We start from the raw sequence: 21172 nt of genomic DNA on the forward strand, positions 1-21172 counted from the left end.
GGCCGGTGTCACCACGCATGTGCTACACATCTCCCAATAAGCTTCTTTCTACGCAGGATGTCTTTTTCTCCCTCCCTTCGTTCCCCTTGACGCCTCTACATGCCAGGATGGTGCCCTACTGGCCGCTGAATATATCACTGCCTCGCTTTCATGGGAAAGATGACAGCTACTTTGACAGTTAACAATACCTTTGATGGCTTTACAGAAAATGTTAACACATTTAGGCATAACTTGTCAAAATGTTTCTTTATTAATTCCGTTCTCGTTCACAGAGTAAGGAAGAGTGTTTGCGATACTAAAATATCAGGATACCAATTACCTTTACGAGGACAATACCAGGTGACTCGGTGAAAACTCATTTACTTGCCTAAGCGCAATAATGAAGTCATAATATGAGAACTTTCAACTCTATGAATGCATAATAGCATATCCAGATTACTACAGAAATTATTATCGAATCTTATTGCACATTTATAAACCTCTTGATAACCACAAGATATAACATTGGTCAATCTCGACAAAAGAGAAACTTGGCAGTATCACCACCAGCAGACGAAGGAAAACACGCGGCCACGAATTCAAATTCAAGCACCACAAAATTGCTGTGCTTAGCTGCGAAGATTATTCCTCCTAGTGTCTTTGAGGAAGCTTAATAATCTGCCTGCCTGGCGGAGCGTGCAGCAGCCTCCAGGAGTAACAGGAAGCCAGCCAGCTCTTCATACATAAGGCGTTGATCATCTCATCCACTCATCTCCCTTAGCTACTAACGTGAGCATTTTGATTGGTTCCGTTCACTATTATATCAGAATCTAGATGTAGTGAAGTAAGTACATAAGTATAATCCATGCCTGTCAAACTAATATCATCAATAATTTGTTGAGATTATGGGAAGATTACTGCTATGCATGGTACGCAACAACGGCCGTAACCTTCGTTGCATAAAGGTGTAACGTACTGATAAAACATTAGGTAAATCTTACCAATAGCGGCTCCTTATGTATTCTATTGCCGCCCCTCTCCAGGACCTGGTGGGGAAGTGGAGTTTTAGGGTGGGGAAGCATCAAAAGTCTAAGAAGAAAACGCCCTTTTGGGGAAAATCCTTGAAAAATAGTTATCAAACAGGGAATATCCGCCCCTTCCATACCCACCACTACGTTTAACACATTCTATCTTTTCTCTTTCTCTATCCCAATAACCTTAGCATCCTGGTGGGAAAGCTGGGTTCTAGGTTGGGGGAACTCAAATTATGCCAAGTTTGGATATTTATGATTGGTCTAAGGATAAGAAGTTCATGCACCATCTGCAGATGGAGCCCATGAATCTCGGCAGCCCAGTTGGCTCCCCAGTGGCTGCAGCCTCCCATACTACGCCTCCCAGTACCAGCACCAGCAGCTTCCTGCCCTCATACCTCATGGGGGATGTTGCCTCCCCAGCCTTGGTTAGTTATTTTATATGATTTCTCTATCTTTTTATGATTTTTTTTTTTTTTTTTTCTCACCCATAAAGCATAGTGTTAGTAGTATGAGTTCATTACTCAGTCTCTTGAACTCCACCTCATATGAAGTTGAGTGATACCAAGTACTGTAATCTTGCCTTTCAGAGTGGGCGACTTGGTGGTGGTGGAGGGGCCAGCCCAAACAAGACAACTCGGCAGTTCTCTTCCACCTCTGTGACCTCGCCAGGCTCCCCTCAACCCTCTAAAGATGCCATCTTTCCCACAAAGTGTGTGCTACATTATGTTATGTAATGGATTTGAAGTATTAAAACCATCATTAAAAGTAGTTCACCAGTAGCCATTATGATATATCCATCAATCTACATAACAAGCTAACATTGCCTTAGAAGGGGTAATCATGCTAAAATTGTATTTGCTTTCAGAAATATCTTACGAATTTACATAAAAAATCAAATAAAACCAAAATTAAACAAATATTATCAGCATCATGTCATATACTTCAGGCTGGGACCAGATAAGCCAGGAGGGCCACCAACTCAGGGCCTGACAGGTGTGCGTGGCCCCCCAGCCCTCACCCAGTCCCCTATCCCCACACGTCTTGGCAGTTCCTTTGTTGATCAGCGGTTGCTAGGTGAGCTGTTGGTTTTACTATTATCAGTTTTCTATAATTTTCCAGCAGCTAGTTAGCCAACCATTTAAATCCTTGATCTCTGAACATCTGCCATTAAATATATTTAGAAAGTTTGTTGATGGAAATTATAAGTAAAACAAGATATCATAAGATTCTTATGTTTCCTGAGAGCTTATTCAAATGTGTGCTTCTAATCATTTCATCTACCTGCACTTTCCATTGTTCCCTTCAGGTCTGCCCGGTGGTGGGTTCAGTACCCCGACTTCACCCCTTGTGTCCACCCCAACCTACAACTCTCAAAACTTCACGCCCTCCAGGGACACTACCAGTTTCCTAGCCCAAGACTCTCTTCAAATGTAAGTCCTAGAATGTCAGTGCAGAAATGTTCTCTCTCTAAACTTCTGGTTACTTTTATATGTTGTGCACTATGTGTAGATGAAGACAAACTCAATGAATGCAAAAATAAGTTCACATCATCATTCTTCTCCAATGAATTCTGGCAGGACGGGAGGTGACACATTGGAGGATACTTGGGTGACGGTGTTTGGGTTCCCACCTGCAGCAGCGTCCTACATCCTAACACAATTCACTCAGCTGGGCACCATCACTGAACACCACAACCCAGGATCAGGGAATTGGATGCACCTAAAGTATATGGTATGATGTGCTTGTTATTATCTCCATTTGTTCTTTTATCTATGTGTCTATTTGCTTTTGAGAACCTGCCATGAGGTGGGATGGCCATAGCAAAAAAGTCTGCCTTTCCCTAAAGTCTGCCTATTCTTGTATTCCTACACTAAATGTTCCCTGTCCTCTCCCTCTTCTCCAGTATTATTCCATCCTATTTTACTCTACTTTCTCTGTCTCATTTAACCATTCAGTTTCACTCAGTTTATTACTGAAATATTTACTAATTTATTTATTATCATCCTAATCTTGTGAACAATCAGTTCACAACTGATTGCTACAAACTCCATTAAAGCAAATATAACAATGTTTTCATTTTTTTGATTAATGGATTCCACTTCTGAAATATATATAGGAATGCTGATAAATACATGCATATCATGAAATAAAATTAATATTCAGCTAACTACCAATTACATTTTTTTTTTTCAGACCAAGCTCCAGGCCAGGAAGGCTCTGAGCAAGAATGGTAAGGTGTTCAGTGGCAACATCATGATTGGGGTGGTTCCCTGCACTGACAAAGTAAGTTGTGACCCACACCATAAATATCAGTGTGGTAACAAGACAATCAAAGCTAACCATTGTCAGTTATATTAGAGAAGTGACTTGCGTGCTTGCTTGCTTAAATTGGAAATGAAGAATGGTGACACAAAATTAAATCATTGGTAACAATTTACAGATGGTGATCGGTGACAAGGAGAATGTTTCCACCAACCTAAGCAGCATAATGTCCCCTGCTAACACCAGCTTCTCCAGCACCCCCAAGTCCAGCATTCGGCCACTCACGCAGGCCTATCAGACAGTCCATGCAGAACATGAGGTAAGATTGGTGATGATAAGATATCCCATTGCTCATTTTAGGTATTATAGAGAAATCATATTAAATGAGCATTCAGTGATGGGAAAAAATTCATATACAAAACATTTCTTTAACATTTTCTATTTACAGATTTAATTTTGAGTAATAGTTTAAACTGTATGATAATTCACTTAAGAACTATTGAGGGGAAACTAAATTACTCATGTGTTACATCCTGCATGTACTGGTATTCAAGTAAAAATTCAAACAAAATTAATTTCCCATTTCAGGTGATTCCCAAAGTAAACACTCCCAAGAAGAATGACAGTTTTGTGTCCAGAGCAATGCAACATATCTTAGGAATATAGGAAAATATAGCTAATATTTAGTTTTTACTGTTGTCATATTCATTTGATTTGTTATTTTAGTTTGAGTGGCTTTTTCCGTATGTCTTGGCAATAAAAGTTACCAATGTACCAGTCATTACTTGATTATAATACATGCTTATATTTTATCAAGAGTAATGATAATTGAAATGGAAAAGACTGAGCTTCTTTTTGCCATCTATTATTCCCTTATTATTATCAAAGCTTGTTGCTACGCATATATATAAGTTTTCAAATATGCAGCACTTTTTAATTAATCATGTATTTCTTAATTTATTGCTGAATATTTAGCAAATATTATTTGCTTCAGATTTCTTTAAGAACTTTCACTTTCCATTTTGACCACCAGATGGATTGCCACTATGTGCATTCCATCCATGAAAATTACCTCTTGAAATTTTCACCCAAAAGCTGCCACATGATAAATTCCCCAAAGTACCTTTACCTTACCTAATTTATCGTGTGAAAATATTTTTAGAATGGATCTTCTGGATGAAATGTTCATGAGGGAAATTCATCTGGGGGAAACTTGCAGTATAAGGTTACCTGCCTGTACCTGCCATCAAATTTCAGCACTTACACCACCTCCTCTTCTTGTTGTGGGAGTGGGAAAAGCTGGCTATAAGGGAATATCAGGCTGTCACTTTTTTACACCTATTTAAGCAAATTAAAATAAAAACTGAATATGTTAGGCAAATCCCAAAATATCCCAAGTTTTTAATGTTCTTTGACTGTCCTACTTTTAGATTATGACTTGTTACAATAAAAACTTGATGATACTCTTATGTCATTATCATAAAGACAAGACCTTTTGTTTATTACAGATGAAATATTAACCAAAAGTTTACTTGTGATTGCAACAAAAAATAAATGAACACAAATTTGGAGTGGCATTACAGATGTAATATGATGATTGGAACATGGGTTACAGAGTTAATAATATGATCTTGAAGCAAGTCTGATAATGAGTACAAAGCATAATTTAAACCTTTTTGTACTTCCTCTGCTTGGTCTTCACCTTCAAACAAACTTGTGTTTTAGAAATTAAGCTGAGTTGACAAGCTGCATGTTCAATCATCCCCCTGTCAATACAAGTGGTGGCCAAGATGTAGGAATCACTTAAATGATACCTATTCTTTATACAATCTTTTATTCTGGCATAGCTTTTATATGTAATATAAAATATATTGTCTTTGATAACAGCAAAAACATTCTTGTAAAATATGGTACTTGTGTATCTTAATTCATCATGTACTGACATGCACTCCTAAGGGCTGTGATCTTAAAAGCTAGCAGTAACTTAATTCTGGAAATTCCTCATACATAATGGCTGATGAAAATCAAAACCAAAACATTTTGGCTATAAGAGGAAAACTTATGAAAAAGTATGAGTACCTGGTATATGAACAATGCTTGAGCACACACTTTTAACAGTGTTCCTGTTCACAATTATCATGTTTTGAGAGAGAAATGCCAATGCCAGCCAGCACTTTTCAGCCTTAAGCAGGACAGTGGTGGAAGTAATAATGGAAGCCATGATCTACACTTCTATGACTATTACTGGCAATCTCCTGGTGAGTGAAATAATATAATGGATTTGCTTCACTGAAGGAAAATTCAAGTTTTAGCTCCTTGCATGTTTGTTTGAGTGTTGCATGTAACACCTGGCAAAACAAACACAGTGGAGAGAGGAAGAATCTACACATTATCACAGCATTATTAAATATTGCAGACGAGTTCCTGAGCCAGCCACGATGTAAGTACAAAATTACGAGATAGCCTAATATGATGAAAATACAAAAGCATGAAAAATATTAACATTTCATGTATCTGCTTTCTGAAGACTGAAGTAAGGCACAACAAGAATAATTATATATAATAAAATCTTAAGTAACACTTATGACTATGACTTTTTTTCCTAGATGGTAAAATTTGTCATGTTGATTGATGGATGTATGCAATACCAGGTGCATGCTGAGTGCTCCTGAGGCATACATACTAAAGGATTGATCATTCTAACTGAGCCAAACTATAAGTAAGGTATCCACTGATCACTTGTGATACATTATGGAGAGCAAAATAGTGATCAAGAATGGTAAGGAGGAAGTGACAAGGATTAGACATAAAATAAGTATCACATGGAAGAACAGCCACAACTACTCACATCCACACACACTTTCACTTCTCACAATACTCATATTTATGAATCTCACTGCCCTGCCAGATACCAGGACTGGAATATTTCACAACATGAATTAATTAATGCTATAGTACCTTTTTATAATTTGTGCAGGGAAATCTTAAATCTTAAAAGTGAAAATATATAGACCATCATTAGTATTCACAAGGAAATGAATACCTTTTATAACTGGCAAAACTAATACCACAACACCACCATGTTGCTCAGTGAGTTATGTATGGAAGCAAGCACACCTCTGCAGCACAGGAGGAGGCAGTAGACATCTGCCGAAACGATAATTACTCCCAGTGAGGTCTAAAGCACTGTTCAGGGCGTGCCGTGAACTTATCATTAAACCCAGCTGTGATCTCAATGAACGTTTCCCTTTGTGTCTCACAACACAAGGTGCCAGTCACAGCCTGCCCTCGAAACACAACTCTCTTCCTCCACATAAAACTACAAGCACCTAATACCACACACACACTTCACTCAAAAATTTTAAAATCATCATGGCGACTCCTACACCAGCCTCGGAGTCCCCATCTGGGGAGGGGACCATAAATGTCCCCAGGTCGGACTGCCTTTCTGTCGACGACCCTAAGTGTCTTGACACCCCTCCTCAACTTTTTCTTCATTAACTTCTGCAACATTCACAGTCTAAGATCTAATTTTCAGTCTGTAGAACACCACCTCTCTTCTTCTAAACCTCATCTTCTTTTCCTTACTGAAACTCAGGTGTCTGAGGCAACTGACAGTAGCCCCTTTTCTGTTCCCTTCTACTTTCTCTATCCTCATTTTCGATCCAAAGCTGGATGCTGCGTTTATGTGCGCAATGACTTAACCTGCTCTCATGCCCACGCTCTTGAATCTTCCGAGTTTTCCACCATCTGGCTATGACTACAGAGTCACTCTCATACTAAATTTATCTGTGCTGTATACCTCTCACCTAACTCCTCTGATTATAAGAAATTCTTTGACTACTTAACTTCCAAAGTGGAGCACATTCTGACCCTCTTCCCTTTTGCAGAGATCTCCATTCTTGGAGACTTCAATGTTCACCACCAGCTTTGGCTTTCCTCTCCCTTCACTGACCATCCTGGTGAACTAGCCTACAACTTTGCTATCCTCCATGACCTAGAGCAATTGGTGCAACACCACCCTACTCATATTCCTGACCATCTTGGAGATACACCCAACATTCTTGACCTTTTCCTGACCTCTAATCCTTCTGCTTATGCTGTCACCCTTTCTTCTCCGTTGAGCTCCTCCGATCACAATCTCATATCTTTATCTTGTCCTATCGCTCCAATCCCTCCTCAGGATCCCCCTAAGTGAAGGTGCCTCTTGCGTTTTGCCTCTGCTAGTTGGGGGGGACCTGAGGAGGTATTTTGCTGATTTTCCTTGGAATGACTACTGCTTCCGTGTCAGAGACCCGTCTTTGTGTGCTGAGCGCATAACAGAGGTGATAGTGTCTGGCATGGAGGCGTACATTCCTCACTCTTTTTCTCGTCCTAAACCTTCTAAACCTTGGTTTAACACAGCTTGTTCTCGTGCTATACATGATAGAGAGGTGGCCCACAAAAGGTACTTAAGCCTTCCATCACCAGAATCTCATGCACTTTATATTTCTGCCCGGAACCATGCCAAGTCTGTTCTCCAACTAGCCAAAAACTCCTTCATTAACAGAAAATGTCAAAACCTTTCAAGATCTAATCAATTCAAGATCTAATTCAAGAATCTATCCTCAACAGGAAGATTCTTAAACATCTATCACTTCACAACCTTCTATCTGATCACCAGTATGGGTTCCGTCAAGGCCGCTCTACTGGTGATCTGGCTTTCCTTACTGAGTCTTGGTCATCCTCTTTTAGAGATTTTGGTGAAACTTTTGCTGTTGCCTTGGACATATCAAAAGCTTTTGATAGAGTCTGGCACAAAGCTTTGATTTCCAAACTACCCTCCTACGGTTTCTATCCTTCTCTCTGTAACTTCATCTCAAGTTTCCTTTCTGACCGTTCTATTGCTGCTGTGGTAGACGGTCACTGTTCTTCTCCTAAATCTATTAACAGTGGTGTTCCTCAGGGTTCTGTCCTGTCACCCACTCTCTTCTTATTATTCATTAATGATCTTCTAAACCAAACTTCTTGTCCTATCCACTCCTATGCTGAAGATACCACCCTGCACTTTTCCACATCTTTTCATAGACGTCCAACCCTTCAGGAGGTAAACATATCATGCAGGGAAGCCACAGAACGCTTGACTTCTGATCTTTCTAAAATTTTTGATTGAGGCAGAGCAAACTTGGTATTGTTCAATGCCTCAAAAACTCAATTCCTCCATCTATCAACTTGACACAACTTTCCAGACAACTATCCCCTCTTCTTCAATGACACTCAACTGTCCCCTTCTTCTACACTGAACATCCTCGGTCTGTCCTTTACTTATAATCTGAACTGGAAACTTCACATCTCATCTCTAGCTAAAACAACTTCTATGAAGTTAGGTGTTCTGAGACGTCTCCACCAGTTTTTCTCACCCCCCCAGCTGCTAACTCTGTACAAGGGCCTTATCCGTCCATGTATGGAGTATGCTTCACATGTCTGGGGGGGTTCCACTCATACTGCTCTTCTAGACAGGGCGGAATCAAAAGCTTTTCGTCTCATCAACTCCTCTCCTCTAACTGACTGTCTTCAGCCTCTCTCTCACCGCCGCAATGTTGCATATCTAGCTGTCTTCTACCACTATTTTCATGCTAACTGCTCTTCTGATCTTGCTAACTGCATGCCTCCCCTCCTGTGGCCTCATTGCACAAGACTTTCTTCTTTCTCTCACCCCTATTCTGTCCACCTCTCTAACGCAAGAGTTAACCAGTATTCTCAATCATTCATCCCTTTCTCTGGTAAACTCTGGAACTCCCTGCCTGCTTCTGTATTTCCACTTTCCCATGACTTGAATTCCTTCAAAAGGGAGGTTTCAAGACACTTATTCATCAATTTTTGAGCACTGCTTTGACCCTTTTATGGGACTGGCATTTCAGTGGGTATATTTTTTTTATTGGATTTTTGTTGCCCTTGGCCAGTGTCCTTCCTACATAAAAAAAAAAAGCAACAAATCATTTGATAATGTTAAAGTTACACCAGCAAAAAAAATAAATATTATATAACATCAGGTAGTACCTCCACTACTAACAAGAACAACATGTAACAGTGTAGGTTTTTTCTTTATATAATGTGTCTGGTTCTGTCTTCAGCACCAGCATTATAACCATCATTCTGAGCACCATCATTATATATAAATAGCATAACATATTATAATATTCATTACTTTCAGCTACTGGAAGAAAACCACTTAAGATTAGCACTAGTTTGCATCCATGATGTATTCATTCCAACAACTAAGTGAAAAAACTTGCTAAATCTAAGCATAAGAAACCAATGTTCAACAACTGCAATACTTGCAAGTTTCTCCATTCCTTGCACCCCTACTTACGTCTTAATACCAATATTCTTAAGCACAACACCATGCAGACTTTGTCTTTAAAAGTGTGATTTGTAATCTTTTTGATTCTGCTACAAACACATTTCCCTCAAAGGTGCTCTATTTATTAAAATATAAAATTTCAGCTTATTTGAAAGAATTCAAGAAACTATAGTACATCCAAATCATTCCCCAAATCACACTGATAAAAAAATTTGATTAATTAATTAAAAAAAAAATTTTTTGACCCATTCTTAAACCTTTTCAGCATTCAAAACAATCTGGAAGTGTGTTCCACAGTTAAAAATGGCACAAAGCTTTCAAAAAAATAGAATGTATTAAAATGAATAGCAGAAAATACCATATCATTTTCCTTTAAGGTAAATCTGATGTACTGATATTACAAGGCAGTGAAAGCCTTATATACATAACAAATAATTATGACCATCAAATATTTCATAAAGTACTGTGAGAGTGCAGCAATGCTTACAATTAATGTCTACATTAGGAAATAAAAACTTGATCCAATTAAATAAGCAGTCCAGGAGCCTCCAATGAGACAGCAGCAGCAATCAGTAGTGGTGACTCAGAATGCACCAACACAAAGAAACAAAGAAATTTAATGCAATATTGTCATTCAAAAACCTTGTACACTTGCAAACCAGACCACTTTTCTGAACAACTGATGAAACCCCACTGAAAGTGAGACGAACATTACTGTCTGTCATACCTGATAATTTCATAGACACTATTCACAATGTTATTATAAGACAAATTAAAATGCCTGGGAAAAGGAGTTCAAGATCTGCATATCAATCTTGGCCAATGTCTTCTTGTATATCACTAGCAACTAAAGCTTCCTTTGAGGTGATGTGATGGTAGCATGCAGTGATGTGTTGTCAGCACACACTATCATTTTAGAAGAAATCCCATTCCACTTATGAGGCATCCCGCATTAGAAGGCCCGCTTGTGCCACCCAGGCTAAAACCAAGATAACTGTTTATAGCACTCTATTGAGGTCTTAACTTTTCCCCAGGAGTGGATGATTATCCTATCAGTAAGGTCAAAAATCTATACAAGGAGAGAATAATTTTTATGTCTATCTGACCTTCGATGTAGATGCAAAAAGCTGCTGAGCAACATTCCATGTTAGAAGGGCTGCCCATCTAGGATGAGTAGCCATTATAATTCAGAATATTTTCTCAGGCAAATTCTGTATAAAATGGGCAACTCACTCCAGTGTAGAGAGGACATCAGCCAATCAAGAGCCTTCTACTATGATAACATGACTCTCTCAGCCAATGGGAGGCCAACTGAATTGACCTGTCATTAGTTCCTTTTGTTTTGGTGTCTTGGTTGAGACGCAGAAAGGATGCTCCCAGCTTTTCTGCTGTGTACATGTGTATTTGAGTGATATAATCACCAAACTTTCTAAAACCATGACACAATTTGCAAAAAATATGCAAAAATTAGGTAGTGAATATCATGATCTTGAACATTTTTTGAAACCGTAATGATTTTGATTGCCTACTAGCCATTTTGAGACAAGTTGATTGTCAAAGCCTATACAATAAAGTTATGGTTGTCAGAATTTCACCAAACTTTGAGCACATTTTTCTCACTTTATTTTGGTGTGAGCAGCCCTCCTAATGCAGGATGCCTCACGTTACAAGTAAATCAAATAATAAACAAAGGTCAAAAAAAGCATCCTTGAGAAGCACCAGACTCAACCTAAGTAAAAGCACTGAATAAACTAACTACATTGACATATGTACTGTACTGTTTTCCTATCTGGTGAAATTTCTGAAATTATGTCTAAAAATCTAAATAACTTAAAAAAAATAAATAAATATACACTATTGTTCTTGTGAGTTATCACAGAAGTGCCTTTCCCGTTTAGTAATCCAAACAGGCAAACAGACAAAGTCTTTGGTAATTCAGTCATTCCACATCAGTTAATAAATTACCCTTGAGAATAATTCCATTCAATCAATCTAATTTTGTTAGTGGTTACCAGATGTTAAAATTCACACCTGTTCCAGTGACCAAGACATGCTGAAACCTTTTGGTGGAGTCCTCCTCTGCTAGAGTGCTGGCTGTAACCATTTCACAGTCTCACTGATGTGCTTCAAGTCATAGTTTGGCCACCAGCCTTGATAATTCTTGCCACTGTCCAATCCATAAGGAGCAAGAAGGTGACGATTGTATCCTGACAACCTAGAAGAGGGAAGGCAAAACAAAAAATAAGAGTATCCCCTAAATTTCATGACCAAGAAATTCAACATTGATACAGTACTATTATATCTTAGTCAAAACGTTTTTTAGGGAAAAAAAGCTCACCTGTCCCATGTGAGTCTGCGCAAGAACCTCCAGTAGGAAGGTTTCATATAATGCTGCTCCATGACTGCTATATGAAACAAGTACCCCGTGGATATAGCATAGAGGAGTTCCACTGATCCAGGGATCCGTGGCAAATAGCCAGCATTACATCCGGTCTCATACATGCTCTAAGGAATAAAAAGTATCTGCATGAGAGCTACTTCTGAGTATCTCTTTAGAATACTCATAATACATTCTTTAAATGCTCCTCTACAAACATCAAAAGCAAGTGCAGTAACAGATTCTGCTGTGATTGTACTAAAAAATTTAGTCAGTGGATAAATTTTGCATGACTTGATGAAAAGCAATAGAAAGAAAAAAAAACACTGATCACAGTCTGCTAAGCAGCAAGCATCCCTTGCTCCTCCTGAAGAACCATTATGACCACAAACTGATCACTATCAACCTGAGGTTTTGTACATGTGATATGCGTCAAGTGTGGACAGTCGTGAGCAACAGAAAACTGCACACAGTTTTTTTTTTTTTTTTTTTGCAGACTTGTTTTTTGTTACCTAGTAAGTAAACATTGGCTCCATAACTGAACTGGCAGTTTAAAATAAGTGAGCACTGCATTAACCTTAACTTGTATGCTTGCCACTGCTTCATAACAAGTTCACTGGCACAGACTGTGTAATGCCATGAAAACAGCCCAGTCAGGTGTCACGCAACAGCTTACCTCCACCACCTTCCACATCATGTACAAGGCAAGGGAAGGAGCTGAATAGAAGTACATGGAGAGGGCAGCAAGCGCTCCTGCCACAGTCCCATGCCCTGGCTGGTCCTTGCCATGCCACCACCTCCCACCACAGCACGTTCCCTGGCCAACATTCAGCACAGTCAGTGGTGGTAGAGATGTCAAACATTTAACCACTGAGATACTCCACCTCCTGTCATAATGATTCATAACTCAACACATGTACAATGACATGCCAAATTACATATTAATTTTTTTAGTCTTAGTTTCAAGCTAACCTTGAATAATGAAGAGAAGCAGCCCAGAAAGAGTCCTGCTTCCATGTTGGTTTTATTAATGAGCAGAGGAAGCAGCTTTCTTGGTGCCCTCACCACCCTGGGTATAGAGGTAACCATCCTCAGTGACAGCTGCAGGAGAAATCCCTGGGCGAATCCTTGCAGACCTGTCTATGAACACATGACAAATATCACAAACTATCCACCTGCACAATCTTCTGTAGCAACAGACAAAAATGCTTTTGCTATCCTTTCCATTGTTAGACCAACAAGGGGCCAACAACAAGAACAAAATATAGTTGACTGATTTTGAAAGCTCAAATTAAATAATCTGACAAAGATTAGCACTTGTTTCCAACTTCAGTGCCATGAATTGTGGGATCACTCACCCAAATGAAGTGTAGCACACAGCTCCCTCTATGTGGACACAGGCAGTGTTTGCCTGTGATCACTGCAAGTAACTTCTGGTGCTGCAAAATGTCAACTTAACATTAAATACTGAATAAGAAAACAGAATGCCTGAGGTCCTCACCTAGAAAAGATAAGTAAAAATATTATATTATATTATTCACTTGGCTCCCAATCTTATTTACAAAAGCTTCACTGATCATCACCAATTATTCTCCTCAACACTGGCCTTCAGAGAGGCACATATTCAACACAAACTAGTTATGAAAGAAAGAAATCTTACCTCCCTTCTCCTTTAACACTCTGTATACATCATGCTTTATGATAAAATAAATACTTGTAATATATCATGATACATTACTTGATATGGAATTTGTTACTGACATGCAAAAATAATTTAACCTTACACTTTACTTTACATTACTTTGAAAATTTTTCAGCTAAAAGTTCATGACTTTCATTATTTATAATTGTCCAAAGCATAATTGCTGGTAGGATACCTACATAAAAATGAAGAAATCCCAAACCTGATGGTCATTCCAACTGATTCCTATCAAAAGTTGTCTGACTTACCCACAATAGAGGCTGGTGAGGAATGCACTCCTGGTGGGCAGCTGCCTGGCGCTGGCTCACCATCAACCCAGACTCTTCCTTCCCAAGGAACAACCTGACCAGAAAGGAAGGCTCCATCATCCTTCAGTATGTTCATGGAGTGGGTGAGACACCTTTTTGAGCCACCTCTACAAAATTACAACCAAATATCCACCAAGACACCACACTATCTCCTCACAGGGTAAGTAGTATTGTCAATGTTTTACTGATAATAATTATGTAATTTAACTAAAAATAAACTGCAAAGAGGTGGTGAGTACCAACACAGTGGACGTGTGGTAGCAGTGCAGCAATACATGCCAAGTACAACAGTATCAACATTCATTCCTAGATTTTCTTATATATTTCTCATTGCAGGCTTGAATTTTGAGATTACTATTGCCTTTTGGTATTTATGAAATACAAAAAATTTTCAAATTACTACTACATAAATGTAAAACACACAAATGGCAACAAAGATCATGAGGATAAAAATATATAGCAGCAGCCAATCAATGCTCTGCTTGAAAACTTATGTGGGCTCACACAGTTTGCCCAGTACAGCTTGTAGTGAACACACTTTGGCAGGAATGCTCAACCCACTGTTTGAGAGATGCATGCGGCCCTCAAGAAAGTTTAATGCAAGTAATAAAAAGATATTTTTCTTATCACTATACTGTCATAATACTATTTGTTCAAATCTAATTTTAGTGATATGCTGCAATATAAATTATATTATAATTGCTATTACTGCATATCACTGAATTTTAGATAAACTTTACATTATAGTTACATATTATAATGATGAGTAGGCTATTACACATCTGGTGTGTCTAGTTAGCCTAGTTAAGTGGCTTGAGAGTACATTCACAGTGGCAGGAGTGCTGGATGGTGAGCCCCACTCATTTTGCTGATGTGGCTTGCTTGTTGACAGTTATAATCAGTTGATGTCTTGTGGTCACAGGGGGTTGCACATTGTCGTGCTTCCTACTATGACATGCAATAGATTAATTACTGCATATATTCACATTAAAGGCAATATGAGGCCCTCATTACACACTGACCATCTAATGTGACCACCCACCAAAAAAGGTTGAGTAACACCACACTACAATATTACATGAATATAATAAATAAAACAAACTAGCTTTCCATACTGCATGATAGAGTTGATCAATCTGCTGATGGGAGTTTGAGATCGAAAAGAGTAGCCCAAGTAAGCCATGGCAGCTGCAAATACCAATATCTCACCGCGGGGGATGGAGGAGACATAGCCATTACCCACAGCAGAATTCCACAAGCATTCTGATGCCTGGAAATCAAGCCCAAATCAGTCACTAGTATTTCATCCATTCATGGATTATGGGAGTCCCAAACTGGAAACAACTGCCTTACTGCTATATTACAAGTTTCACAACATGAGCTTAGTTTAATAGGAACTCAAGAAATTTATGAACAGGCAGAGTTGGTGTCAGTGAGAGGAGCACGAAGAAGAGGAAGACCTACATAGGATCAGATGGAAGGACCATGTCAATGAAGACACAAGAGACAAAGGATTAGATGAAAGAATGCCTCAAGGCAGAAACATCTGAAGAAGACTTTTGTAAAGAGCAATCCCAAATAGAAATTAGGGTGAGAAGAAGCAGCATTGGCACTCACCACATTGGTAACATAGATGGCCAGGAGTGTTCGTCGTGCTGGCCGTTCCACTAGGATGGCCATGAGGCTGCCAATGAACCCTGGCACAAAGGAGACTGTGAAAAAGTTGAAGTGCTGCAGAATGTGTCTGTGGGAGTAAACAACAAACATATCATTAACAATTAAACAATTTGACATTTCATAGAGGTGACTCAATTTCAGCTACCGTATTTGATAGCTTATAAGACACACCTTAAAAAAGTCTCAGAAAATTAGCCAGCGTCTTATAAGGCCAAGGTTCAGCTCTGGGGCAATGGCTAGTAGTAAGTCTATGGCAACAGTGGCCCTTAAATCAAATCACAAACATCTTCACACATGTAAACAAAGTGATGATCATTTCTACATCTCAAAAACAACTCTTTTTTTTGTAAGGTAACAATGTATAACAGATCATACTTAATGGTAATTCACATAAAATAACACCAGTCAGAAAGAAATTAAGTGCTTACGTTGTTTGTACCAAAACAAATTCACCATTAGTTAAACATCAAACCTGGCAACACATGCAAGGTTCACTGCGTTCCTTAGGTAAGATACACCTTCATACAACAGAAATTATGCCTATCTTTTAACATTTTTATCTCGCATGTGTGTTCAACAAAACTTGAAGCTAATGAGAAACTATATTTTTTTCAGAAAACGTAACATAACAAAAGATTTTATAAGTGAAAAGAGTCACAAAGTAGGGTGACTCATGGTGATGGTCTGCACAATAATCATGCAATACAGTTTATGCAATAGTGTTTAAAATTTCCAGATTCCATTTCCCCAACATAATGGGGTCACAGAAACAACATGTACACAATGGCGTATAAGTTACAAAATTATAAAATTTCCCAAGGAAAAATATTGGAATCTAATAAGGATCTGAATACATATGAGAGGGCATCAAATGTCAGGTTAAATCCTTCACTTCATATACAGAGCTTAAACCCATTTATTTATCTTTTTTTTTTTTTTTTTTAATGCCTGCCCAAACTGAGATGCATCTTATAACCCCATATGTCTTATAAACTGTCAAATACAGTATTTTCTATTTTACAGTATTTTATCTTGTTCCAACAGGAAAATACTAATTTTACAGTATTTTATCTTGTTCCAACTGGAAAATACTAATTTTTTTGTCATTTTATATGCTAATGATGAAGTGCTTCAATGGCTGTCCTTCTTCAATATCCTATGGTCACCTCCTCTCTCCAAACTAACCAACAAGAACTCATGCACTATACTTGGTTTGTGTAGTAACAAGAATTGTGGGAGCTGATCACAACACACTATGACCACTGACTACTTAAATGTGTATTCATTCACATAAACTATACTATATCTTAATTAATTGACTATCCATGCACAAAAACATAAAAAATAAATAAACAAATAAGTAAATAAACAGAAAAAGATTACTTTGTTATGCAACTCCATGGTTTCATATAAATTTCCCAGAGTAAAAGCAAGCATGACACATTCAGTATAATAGCATGTATATTACACTTACTACTTCCAAACTGCCCCAACATGTGCATGGGAAAGGCCACACCTGGCATGCTCACCTGACAACACAGTAGGAGCCAATGTACCCAAAAGCATTGACTGTCAGGAAACAAACTGATGTTAAGTAGTTCTTCAAGAGCTTTTTTCCATACTTCATACTTATTTTCCGTGCATTCACAAGACCGGTTAGCTGCAGGCAAACAAATGCAAGTCATTAATATTACAAAGATAAACCTCAAAATACAAAGTGTCATTCCCAATTCAAAAGAAAAAGGAAAGAAAAGGAGAAATAAAGAAAGCAAGCAAGTAAAATTATTAACTCCTGATCAAAGTCTTCCTTCCACTTTTGAAGCCAGAAAGCAAAATCATATTCCCCTACACCTCACACTCTACTTACACCAGATCTATCATGGCATAAGGTAATTGATATGAAAAGTTCTATGCATAGCTATAATCCATTTTCACCTCTTTTTACCAATATAGTAACAGTAATCTTTAACATTTTGTCACCTAATGACACCATCACACACATTTTCAGTAACTGTAGATAATTCTAATGAGCCAAAATAAAATTACAGTAGATGCAATGCAATATTTTATCGCAATCACCCCTTTACTGCCAAGTGTTACCTTTTTAAATTATATTCTAAACTTCCATCAAGCTTAGGAAGCCAGTGCAGTTGCCAGAACAGTTTGCTAGACACAATGAGGATAGTATCCCTCTAACATAAAAAAAAAAAAAAAGGTCACATACCAAGTACACCACACCATAGATTTTGATGCTTTCAATGAACCCAATGATACAGATTTCAAAGGAGGCTGAGGAGCACGAGTGTTTCCAGCAGTGGCCGAGCTCATAGCAGGAGTATGGCAGGATCTTGCTGAAGCTCCCCATCCTGCTGTTGTTACCACTACTGCTCCTGCTGGTACCTGTCTCTTCTCACTACCTATAGGGCAACACCTGAAAAGGGAACATAAGCATGGGTGTGCTGTCAATCCTCCTGTCTAAGTACTAACTTGTGCAAGCAATCTATTGAGGTGTTGAAACAACTCCCACAGGAAACATATGAAAAACAAATACACAGGCACCAGATCACAAGACAATACTATTCAGTTAACAATGAAGTATGTATGCTGTAAATTTCTTATGTATGTTAAACTGCAGATATCCAGACTGAGAATGCCTCAAGTACCTTGTGATAAATAAAGCTCAACACATCATCAAATAAGTCACCAGCATCAAGGCAGTTTTTTGTTCAAGCAAGTCAGTTCTTAGAATCCCACAAAAGCAACTGTCAAGATCTGCAGATACACTTAAACTATCAGATGCATCAATGGTGATGCAGCAAAACCAGTCTCATCACATAAAAAATATAAAAAAATCAAAGATGTATGTTGGAGTCATCATAGATATCACAGAGAGGATATCATCTCAAGTAGAGCAGTGTCACATCATCTTAATCCTTATCACAGGCAAAATAGTTGATAAGATATTTCATGAGCTCAGTGATAAACACTATACTCAGTAATCTGATAATGAAACTGTAAGATGTTCTTTAAAGAGGAAAAGAATGCTTATTAAAAACAATCCAAAAAAATATATTGGCTCCTGACAGACGCTATGGTCCCAATACCTAAAACGAGAGAGAGAGAGAGAGAGAGAGAGAGAGAGAGAGAGAGAGAGAGAGAGAGAGAGAGAGAGAGAGAGAGAGAGAGAGAGAGAGAGAGAGAGAGAGAGAGAGAGAGAGAGAGAGAGAGAGAGAGAGAGAGAGAGAGAGAGAGAGAGAGAGAGAGAGAGAGAGAGAGAGAGAGAGAGAGAGAGAGAGAGAGAGAGAATGATAGGCAACAAATTCATCCAAGTAGACATGGCAAAAACTGTAGATTTTTCCTACTTAATAAGCTTCATGGGCAGACAAATTCATCTGCATGGTCAGTTAAAGGATAAGTAAATCTGTGCACTGACATAAATCTGCAATGTTGTTTCTGTAAGGCTGAGCTGTACATTACCAGTTTACTTTCTACCCTCATGAGAATTGGTTCACATTCTCTCACGTTCTCAGGATCTGATTGATTCAATTAATACATGGAGTCAATGTGACCCGGGTCTTATCATCCTGCACTGATCACATCAAGAATGGCATGACACGTTACAAAAGGAGGCACTGCACAAGCATTACATTTATGCCCCTACATCATAACTGCCTCTAACCAATACTAGTGAGTTGAACCTACAGCAGCTCAAAGGTCACGGTACGTGACTCTTCACTCAATGAAACATTGTAGTCACTCTTGCTAAAGCAGAGATTGGCTGACCAGAAATGTCAGGTCACTGCAAGCTGGTTTCAAAGCAGAAAGATGAAAATCTCATAATAATGAGAAGGATGCTGTAATACTTCTATAAGGTGATTCCAAAAGCTTGATCACTGATGAGAAGTGTATTGCCATACATCACAACCTGTGGCTCACCCAGGCCCTATGATGAGTGTACTGGATAAAACAGCTCAAGACAGCCACAACTTCCATTGCCACATGCTCATTCCCATACATGTGCAATTTTTAACCTACTATACAGTACTGCAATTAATTTCTATACCTATTGTGTTGTTGCAATGTTTAAAATTTTTACAGTATGAAGGCATCATTCTCAGTCAGTGAAGTGGCAACTGTCAACAGCAGCAAGCCATCCTCTCTAAAAGTTTAAGCATTTCTATACTAAAGACAACACAAGCCAAGAACCGCTTCACCCTATTTACACAGCTATACAGACAAGAAAGTCAAGGCTCTCACGTGGCACTTGACTTTGTTTACAAATGCTTTCACTGTTGCAGGAGACACCCGACTGCTGTTGACAGATGCCACCTTGCCATCTCAGACTATCAGCTGACGCCACAAAATCAGTCACATCACCGCACTGAGGGAGATAAACAAACCAGCACCTGAGAGCTTGTCATCAATCAGTACTAAGTCTGTTTTGTCTGCCGCAGGACTCGTCTTGACGTGTACAAGTATAAATAGAGGATGACTGGCAAATGACAAACCATAACTCTCCACGGGGGCGAGTTGTGTGTGGAAATGAGGTAACGTGTGTTGTGTTGCTTAATATAAAGTGTACGTATCCCACAGTACTCTCCACAACCACTAGCCCCATTCCGATAGTAATGACCTCAATCCTACCAACCACCACCCATTTCTCAATATGCATAACCCACATCAGTCCATTACTACTACATCACTAGAAAATTTACCGTCTGTTTGTGTGTGCAGTGTTGCTTTATAGTGTCAATAACCCACACCACCCCCACTATAACCCACCATCACACCACGATCTCAATCCTACACACTACCACCCACTTAGTAAATAAACAACAATCGCCCATTACACTTACACCACTACAAGAATTATCGTGTGTGTGCAGTGGGCTTGGGGCCAAATGAGGTTTATCTGGGTGGCGGGGTACCTCAGCGCAATCATGAAGGCTGGCGGGGTAGATATCAGGTCGCTATCTGTAGTTTTAGTTCCCCTACACGTCCGTCTGTCTGATTGGCCGCTACTGCCCGCCAACCTTCCGCACTACGAGCCTAACAGTGTTAAGTTCGTATAATTTTACTGTTATTATTATTATTATTATTATTATTATTATTATTATTATTATCATTATTTCTCATGTCTCTGTGTCATACGAAATAGTATTTGTACTACTACTGCTATTACCACTACTACTACTACTACTACTACTACTACTACTACTACTACTACTACTACTAGTAGTAGTAGTACTACTACTACTACTAGTAGTAGTAGTAGTAGCAGAAATACTGCATTTTGGTTTATCAAAGCGACAGATGCGTGGTTATGTAATGCAGTTCACTATTACCATCTGCTTCCTTTTATCAATAATGACCATATGATATCTGTCACAAATCAAAGGTCGCAGATAACGTGGTGCTTTATACTTCAAAGAAGACCCTGATATGCGATCACGTGAAAAAGGAACACCCCAACAGCAGGTTTGATCTACA

At 38.7% G+C, this 21172-nt stretch overlaps 2 protein-coding genes across 6 annotated transcripts; one reads left to right on the forward strand and one right to left on the reverse strand.

The window, feature by feature from the left end:
• Window positions 1-17: 17 nt before the first annotated feature.
• LOC135115591 (nucleoporin NUP35-like) lies at window positions 18-4738 on the forward strand. The gene is made up of 9 exons (XM_064032530.1): window positions 18-768; window positions 1307-1438; window positions 1601-1722; window positions 1960-2087; window positions 2320-2443; window positions 2591-2744; window positions 3207-3296; window positions 3454-3594; window positions 3864-4738. The coding sequence occupies exons 2-9, from the start codon at window positions 1307-1309 to the stop codon at window positions 3939-3941; spliced, it is 969 nt and encodes a 322-aa protein (XP_063888600.1). The 5' UTR covers window positions 18-768; the 3' UTR covers window positions 3942-4738.
• Window positions 4739-5092: 354 nt separating this feature from the next.
• LOC135115589 (transmembrane protein 135-like) lies at window positions 5093-20736 on the reverse strand. 5 transcript variants are annotated; one of them, XM_064032525.1, is made up of 11 exons: window positions 20547-20736; window positions 17907-18113; window positions 17212-17342; window positions 15623-15749; window positions 15121-15275; window positions 13946-14039; window positions 13354-13434; window positions 12968-13135; window positions 12672-12812; window positions 11957-12123; window positions 5093-11833 (listed from the first exon to the last, which is right to left on the reverse strand). In XM_064032525.1, the coding sequence occupies exons 2-11, from the start codon at window positions 18045-18047 to the stop codon at window positions 11701-11703; spliced, it is 1338 nt and encodes a 445-aa protein (XP_063888595.1). In that variant the 5' UTR covers window positions 18048-18113; window positions 20547-20736; the 3' UTR covers window positions 5093-11700. The 5 variants fall into 5 exon arrangements, with proteins under 5 accessions (XP_063888595.1, XP_063888594.1, XP_063888598.1 ...); XM_064032524.1 differs by having other exon boundaries at window positions 20539-20736; XM_064032528.1 differs by having other exon boundaries at window positions 20611-20717.
• Window positions 20737-21172: the final 436 nt, after the last annotated feature.

This window comes from Scylla paramamosain, chromosome 29 (assembly GCF_035594125.1).
Source record: "Scylla paramamosain isolate STU-SP2022 chromosome 29, ASM3559412v1, whole genome shotgun sequence".
Classification (NCBI taxonomy): Eukaryota; Metazoa; Arthropoda; class Malacostraca; order Decapoda; family Portunidae; genus Scylla; species Scylla paramamosain.

Excerpts from the sequence above, each read along its gene's own strand:
- LOC135115591 (XM_064032530.1), top strand. The coding sequence starts at position 1,307 with ATGGAGCCCATGAATCTCGGCAGCCCAGTTGGCTCCCCAGTGGCTGCA. Across the intron at positions 2,088-2,319 it reads TGTTGATCAGCGGTTGCTAG|GTCTGCCCGGTGGTGGGTTC; the intron begins GTGAGCTGTTGG and ends TGTTCCCTTCAG. Across the intron at positions 3,595-3,863 it reads CAGTCCATGCAGAACATGAG|GTGATTCCCAAAGTAAACAC; the intron begins GTAAGATTGGTG and ends TTCCCATTTCAG.
- LOC135115589 (XM_064032525.1), bottom strand. The coding sequence starts at position 18,047 with ATGGGGAGCTTCAGCAAGATCCTGCCATACTCCTGCTATGAGCTCGGC. Across the intron at positions 17,343-17,906 it reads TCTATGGTGTGGTGTACTTG|CTAACCGGTCTTGTGAATGC; the intron begins GTATGTGACCTT and ends GTTTGCCTGCAG. Across the intron at positions 13,435-13,945 it reads CTCACCAGCCTCTATTGTGG|CACCAGAAGTTACTTGCAGT; the intron begins GTAAGTCAGACA and ends GACATTTTGCAG.